Below are 8,349 nucleotides of genomic sequence, written 5' to 3'. Positions count from 1 at the left end.
GGGGGTGGGTGGGCACTTATATGTCATTAATAAGTTTTCATCATTTGACATAAATCTCACGATGATTTTTAAGCAATAAATTTTCAAACTCAAATTAAAACATCTAGAACTCAAATTTTAGCAAACTTATAGTCAAACTAACCGACTCTACAAGACAAGCACAATTATATCAAAATTTGTCCAATCCAAGTCAAATCAAGGCAATTTCAAGCCATTGAACTACTTCTTAAAGCTATAAGTGGCTAATTTGAATGTCATATGGATTTCAAATCTGATGATCTTATAGTTAAATCAAACATTGTGGCTAATTTGAATGTCATATGGATTTCAAATCTGCTGATCTTATAGTTAAATCAAACATTTGAACATCTAACGAATTCAATATTAGTCAATGTTGATATTGTTAAGACACTTAAATGCCTATAAAATGTCATCCGATCGTTAGAATCTCTTTAGGTCATCTGAAGGAGTGTTCCAAAATCCTTCCTTATTTGCAGGGAGGCCACTCCCAGACTCTACAAATATAACCCTACCTCATTTGTGAGAGGGGGGCCGAGAAAACCTGGAGTTAAAGCTGGACCGGGAGGAGTCAAATTTCAGTGTTTTATAGACTGAAAACGAGACAAACATTTTCTACTTCCACAACAGCTAACCATCATCAATCAGTGTTTACGATCGCCATCAATAACCATCGACCACCTCCTACTCGTTGACAACAATGAATTTTATAGTGTAACAATGCACCCTAAGGATGATGTAATAATGCACCATAATGATGGTGTAATAATGCGACTGAAAGATGGTGTAACGACGCACTTTGAATATGATGCAACTTTCTATAAAAACTTTTTATAACCGCTATACTTAGGATATGGTGAACTTCTCTGAACTTCTAAAGTTTTCTCCTCATAGCTCCCCACTAAGACATACATGGTCCACATCTCATACAACTTTCAACTCTAGTCTCTATGACGAACATACATCATTACAGCTCACCACTATGCCCTTCGTGACCAACTACAACCTACATGGCTTAGAGATCATGCAACTCCCAACTCCAACCTTTTTAGCCTTTGAACATTATTGTGACTCACCACAACAGCGTATGTGACCAAATATAGCCTAAGTGGCTCACAAATCATGTAGCTCTCAACTACAGCCTCTGTGGCTTACGAACATTGTTGCAACTCACCATTATGACCTACACGATCAACTACGACTTTGTGACTCACAACTCATGCAGCTCCCAAATTTAACTTTTGTGGCATACAAACATCAACGTCACCAACAATGACATGTGGTTGTCGGCTCACGCAATTCCCGACTTCAATCTCAGTTATCTACGAATAGTATTGTGACTCACCACTACAACTTATGTGACTTGGTTCACATGTCATGTAGCTCCCAACTCAGCCTCTGTGGACTACAGACGTTACTGCAGCTCACCATTATGACCTACTTGACCAACTACAACTTTTTCTAGGTTTTCCAAGTAAAAATAAAGACATCTCCTCCCGCTGCTTTTTTTTTTATCTGTGTACATGCTGGCAGCTCACCATTATGACCTACTTGACCAACTACAACCTTCGTGGCTTATAGTTCATGCAGTTTCCAACTCCGGTCTATGTGACCTATAAACATTATTGATGCTCACTACTACAACTTGTGTGGCTTAAGCTTATGCAACACCTAACTCTAGCCTCTGCGGCCTTTAAATGTGATTATAGCTCACCACACACATGACAAACTACAATTACACAACTCATAACTCATAACTCACAACTCATGTAGCTCCCAACTCCAACCTCTCCGACATACATACATCAACATGACCAACTACAACCTGCATGACTCACAACTTGTGTAGCTCCTAACTCCAGTCTCTATGACTTTAAATACATTATTATAACTCACTACTACAGCCTACGGACAAACTATGGTTTACGTGGCTTATAACTCATGCAGTTCGGACATTTGTGACTTATGGAAATTATTACAACTCTCTGTTATGACTTATGTGACTCACAACTCATGCAACTCCCAACTTTGTTCTTTGCGGAATACGAAAGCTATTATAGTTATAGCTCACTGCAACATACATGACTCACGACTCTTGCAGCTCCTAACTTCGATCTCTGCAACTTACAAAAATTATTACAACTCCAGGTTAATGCATATGTGGCTCATAGCTCATGTAGCTTTCAGCTCCAGCCTCTACGACCTACAAATGATATCATAGTTTGCTATTAAGGCCACTATAGCCAACCGATGCTCTTGAAGCTATCACATACATTCTACATAACCAACTACTACTACCACAACTTTGAGCTACGACATTTACAGCAAGTTGACGCTACGACCACCATCTACAATATTCATGACAGACTATTGTCTCCATAGCAATCGCCAACGACCTTCGTGGCCTATGACTGCTATTATTATTGAACTATTATTATACACCAACATTGTAATTTTATCTCCTTTAATTCAAGTGAAGAGCCTTCGTACTTACAATTCCTTAGTTGATTACTTCATTTGGGCCACACTCAGTGGTTTTTTTCCCTTTTCTGGGTTTTCCAAGTAAAAATAAAGGCGTCTCCTCCCGCTGCTTTTTTTTTTTATCTGTGTACATGCTGAAACTTATTATACTATACTAAGACGCTAATTTATTAGTCTACTGCTGTGAATTATCTTACATGTATTAGTTGTACATCCTACTTTAAACTAAAAAAAAAATCAAAGGTAGTATTATTTTTCTTGTAGGTATAAGTGTAGATAATCAATATATATATATAATAAAAAAATAATAATAAGCTAACAGAAACGTGCTCATAAATGTGTGGGGGCCAAAGCATTTATGCAATTGACACGCATATCCGGCTGGCATTTTTTAACAACGATATAACCATATCATTAAATAAATTCTCACCTAATCTTTATTCTCATAACTACATAACTATATTTAAGAGAGAAATAAATTTATTACTTATTATTTTAACATTATTTAAAATAAGAAAAAAGTAAGAAAAAAAGAACGATTCAGAAAAACAATGGTCGGTTCACCATTTCGTGAAGGTGAAAAAGGTTTGTTTTGTCGCCTTCTGCTTTTTCTTCAATGGGAAAAATAAAAGTTGGAGCCACACATAAATAATTGAAATTTTCTTTATTTATCAAAATTCAACCACAGCAAATTACAATAGTTTAATTAATATTCATATTTTAATATTCAGCCTTCCAATAAAATAAAATTTCCATCTTATTATTTATAAAATTAGCACACTTTTGTGCCCATTTTCTCAAGTTCTCTATCAAATATGAAAATTCACTATGAAAGTCCAACTCATATTATTATTATTATCATTAAATTAACTCAAAATACATGAGTTCAATAGATAAAAATAATAATATGGGGGTTAATTTTGTAAATAATAATATTTTGAATGTTATTGATGTAATTATCCTAGCATTTTTTTTTATCAAATAAATATTATAATAATCAAAGTGCTTATAAATTATAATTATATAAAGTTATGGGAATGAGAGAAGGAGTATGAATGATCTTATCCATGCCATGTGATCCTACATTACTCCAAATAACTAGGCCCATGCCCCGGGATCTTGTTTTCTTCTATAGAGTTCCTTTTTTTATTATATATATATATATATTGTATATAAGGAAAAAGTCATCAACTTCTATAATATATATCTACATTTTAAAAGATTATAAATTTAAGAAAAAATTAGTCAATTAAAATCAGAACATTCTTCCGAAGCCCAGATATTCCACATTTAATTATAAAAAATAAAAAATAGACATGTGGTTCTCATGTAACTTCTAAATTATCTCCGGGATTTATTGCCATAAATGCACGTATTTTAATAATATATAATAGTTGTATAACTGTTGACATTTTATTGGAATTATCTCTAATTAATTCGGCTATTTTTATGAAATAAACCTAAATACTAATTTTTTCATAATTTACGTTAAATTAAAGGTATGTTTGAGACAGCTTGTGTGTTTCAGAATAAGCAGTTTATCCTGCCGCGGTCGACCAGCAGACTGAACACGACAGACAGCGGTGTTTTAAAAAATGGGCAAACCAAATGGTTAAGCGACATTTTTAAAAATGCCGCCGCACTTATAAGCTGCCCCAAACGGGCCCTAAATCTTCTTCGAATAGCAATGAATTTTTTGGCATGAATATTAGGGTGTTGTCTGCAAAAATGAAAAATCTGTTTCTAAATCTGCAATATTACTTTTAATTGAATTAATGCAGTGTATGTACATAGATTAATACAGCCGAAGTTACATTTACATATCTAACATCTAAAATTTGATATTTATACCTATAACCCTCTATTCTTAAAAATCTAATATCTGAGTAACAAGTATATATGGATATGTAAATATATAAGAATAATGTGGTATCTATGTAAATTCCCTTAGAAAAAAAAAAAAACCATTTTGTCAAAATAGGGTGCCATGACTCATGCCGTTGAATAGTACCATTTCTCCGTTCCACCTGGCGCTTTGATTTTTCTATGCGGCAACCTTAAAGGTAAGGCTTGTCCTTTTCTTACCTTTAGAAAAAAATAAATTAAATAATATATAATATGCGGGTGCAATGCATGCAATAATGTAAACAGGCCCATAATCAAATGTAACTATTTTGTCTATGAAAATTTGATTGCCAGAAAAGCAAATAAATATTATTCATTATTCAAAGCTTTATTTGGTGTGGTTAATGACGGACAAATAAGGATTAGACTATTAATTAACACGTAATTAGTTAGTCAAAACATGAAAGGCATGTGCTACATTTTAACTAGTTAGGTCAAATAATGTGCTTACTGTTGGAGGTGGGGTTAGTAGCTATGTACGGCTATTATTTTAAGTCAAATCGAAACTCTGGATAGGCCCCATGATTTCCTATATGATGTTTGATATTTGCATTTTCACCCCTAAAACTTTGAATTTACACACATGACACTCAAATCTGAAAAATAATACTATTGCCTCATGTATATATTTAAAATAATAAAGTACTGTTTATATGTAAATATGAAGCATTAGGTATGAGATATATAAATATATAAGAATTGTGTGCTGCTTATGTAAATTTTATGAAAGAAAATATGTATTTTATTGGAAAGAGTTGATAAATAGTGATGTTATTGACGTAATATTAAATATTTGAGTATAATACGTATAGAAATGAATGATTAGGTGTTTAGATATGAAAATAAACATGGATTACGTGTTATATATGTAAATACACCATATTTTTTTTGTAGGAGGATGTACATACATAGCACTCCAAACATGAGTATTAATATATCTCACATCTAGAAGTTTATATTTATTAATATAATGTCTTAATTTTTATTAGTTCTTAAGAAAATAACAATGATAAAGATTCATTAAGATACAAATTAAACAAATTATATATATATATATATATATATAATGAATCCAGGGGCTGAACGGACCTCTTTTTAAAGGGTATAAATTATCTCCCTAGGTCGAACATGAGAATAGCTAAGGCAACGAAAAATAAAATGATATTTTATAAGGGTTATATATATATATTAAAAGGATTGACCAGAGGCTAATATACAAGCTTCAATCATCAATCATGAGTCTAAGAATTCGAGTATCACATCTTACATTCAGAGGAAATTGAACCCCATACTAGGGGGATTTACAACTGACAAACAGATGTCCAACCAACTAATCCAAATAAGCTGTTCATATATATATATATATTATACATTTTTTTTTAAATAATGCTATTTTTTATGTGATGTACAAGAATTGAATGCTATTTATATAAATCTGAAAGCTTATGTGTAAGATGTGCTAAAATCAAATTGCTGCTTATTTCAGTAGTTCATAAATGAATATTAAGACAAGCTTTATTGCAATAGAATAAAATATTCTCAAATACATTGCATATTGTTTTATTGAAAATAAAATAAAATATTTTAAAACGCCTAATCCAAGTTCTTAAATTAAAAAGGCGTAAAATGAATTTTAAAGGCCCTTGAAGCCCATCTCTAGTTAGCCCACTACCAAAAACGGGATTTTTTTGGGCCCGATCCGGGAGTCGGTTCACTGAAATTTCTGTACATACTTTCCCAGAATTCCCGTACCCTGACTCGCTCCTAACTCCGACCACTGGTATAGTGGTATACTGGTTGACGGCTGCCGGTGATTTTAGGGAGCGCTTACAGATGGATGCTATCAGGAAGAAGGCAACTCGGTTTAGGGAGCTGGTTGCCAAGCAGCAGCAGGTTCCTCTCCCTCGCTTGCTTGCTTTTTGTTGAACTTCTTGTTAGTGCTTGTTACAGATCATTAGGTGTGCATTTGCTTTGATTTCAATCTCATATTTCCGAGTGAGAATAGTTATCCTCGATGGATTTGATGAAGCAAGGTTAGGAAGAATGAATGAGGCTAGGAACTGCTTCTATCTGGTATATACATGGCATGATTGAGGGAAAAAAGTTTTTTTAAGTCATTCGGGGTTTTGTTCGGGCTTAAGTTTTGTCTGGTCATAATGTTTCTTGCTGTTGGATTGCTTTTAGTGGCGCTCTTTCTGGAGATTTTTTATTTTGTTGATTCTTGCAATTTGTGTACTGGACTAGAGTAATCGGAGCTTGGAAGCCGTGAATTGAGCTTGTTTTGCGGTTCATGTGCTGGATGGTGATGGAATATTTACATTCATTGAATTTGTTTATTTAGTAGCAAGCACTAGTGATGTTTTGTTTGATTCACATGAAGAAGAGTCCAAGGAATGTTGGAAGCATCATATTCCGGGTATTTGTTACAAAACTGGATTCAAGTTGGAGTTATTGAATCAGCTTCTGTATTATAGGGGAGCCCGTAAAAGGAATCATTGATAAGAATATTTGCACTTGTGATGGAATTTCATGTTCATGCTCCTGTTCTAGCTATTTTTCTTAAGCAAACCATTAATTTGAACAGATACTTAGCAAAAGTTTTTGTTTATGACAAAATAGTTTCTTAGCTTAAAAAATGTTATTTTTTAACCCAAAAAGAAAAGGAAAACATAGCTTATATAGGTTTCTATAACTCAGCTGTAGGAACTCCTGAATAGAGAGTAAGTAATCATCCTTTTCCACTGAAATGATGCAAAACAATAGACAATATCAGGAACAAGTCCACTTTAGAAAACAAAAATCTACTCTACTGACAACGATAATTTCTGAGTAAAAAAATGCTTCTCTAACTTGCACTAAAATCACGCCAAATTATGGGCATACCAAAAAAAACAAACTTTCATGTTGAGGCTGAAATGAAAATTATGATCGATGTGAAAAGCCGATTAATTGGTTGTGGGATGATTTGAGTCGGTGTTAGTCCCATCAATTGAATGTAAATATATAGAAAATGAACTTTGATGTTTGGGCATTTAAGGAGCAAAAGTTGCAATACAATGCAAATAAGCCAAAGGGTAAATAGAAAAAAGGTTAGACTATCCAACATGATTATAAGTTGTGCCTAAACCCTTGTATAAGCTTTGTAAACACGGGTGTAAACGAGCTGAGCATGAGTGAACCCAGTGTTTGTTCGATTTTTTTATCTTGCTTGTAAATAACATATTCGTTTTTGGCTCGTTCAAAAAAAATTTTGGCTCAAAATAAGCTCATGTTCGGCTCGAAAGCAAGCAAAAATAACCAATATATCCTATTTTCATAGTCACTTGTAGCTCAAATTCTTATACATGCAAGCTTCATTTTTACTTTAAACAACAATGATAAAGCTTATCTTCAGAAGTGAGACTAAATGCTGTTGAAATTCAAAATTATGCGATTTTATTTTATGTGAAAAAGGGTATAAATAATTCTTACATGAATCCTGTAATAGGAAAGATAATAAAAAGAAATAAGAATAAAGGAAATATATAACTCATAATATCTCAAATTAATCAATTCATGTTAAATATTTTCGAGATAAATGAAACAACATAAAATAGGAAAACTTTAAATGAGAAAGAAAATAAATCCAATCTAAGGAAATAAATCTAAAATAAGAATGGAAATAAAATTATGTTAGAAAATAAATCTAATCCTCATAAGTTCTAATAAGAATAAATTACTTCATAATACAACTTTAACACTTTCCTCAAGTTCAAATGTGGTTGAAAATCATGTTCAACTTGGATTTGAAAACATCAAATAATTGATGAGAAAGATCTTGTGAAGTAGAACTTGAAGTTTTCATCCTGTATCATAGTTGTCTTTGACTGTAGTTACTACAGTGTGTGTAGATAGACAGAAGACTCATATAGGTAATGTTGTGGGGGAGTTTGCAGGGAAGTAGAT

The 8,349-nt window shown here is 32.8% G+C and overlaps 1 protein-coding gene across 1 annotated transcript in view; it reads left to right on the top strand.

Annotated features, from left to right (window-relative positions):
• The window catches only part of LOC110027054 (NADPH-dependent diflavin oxidoreductase 1-like), a 5,173-nt gene extending 875 nt beyond the window's left edge, over nt 1–4,298 (top strand). Inside the window, exon 2 of the mRNA XM_020728325.1 lies at nt 4,281–4,298. Within this exon, the coding sequence (XP_020583984.1) occupies nt 4,281–4,298 (18 nt within the window). The remainder of the gene's footprint in view (nt 1–4,280) is intronic.
• The last annotated feature ends 4,051 nt before the right edge of the window (nt 4,299–8,349 follow it).

This window comes from Phalaenopsis equestris, unplaced genomic scaffold (assembly GCF_001263595.1).
Source record: "Phalaenopsis equestris unplaced genomic scaffold, ASM126359v1 Scaffold000413, whole genome shotgun sequence".
Classification (NCBI taxonomy): Eukaryota; Viridiplantae; Streptophyta; class Magnoliopsida; order Asparagales; family Orchidaceae; genus Phalaenopsis; species Phalaenopsis equestris.
Note: the sequence above shows the minus strand (reverse complement) of the source record. Positions and strands in the feature narration are given on the sequence as shown.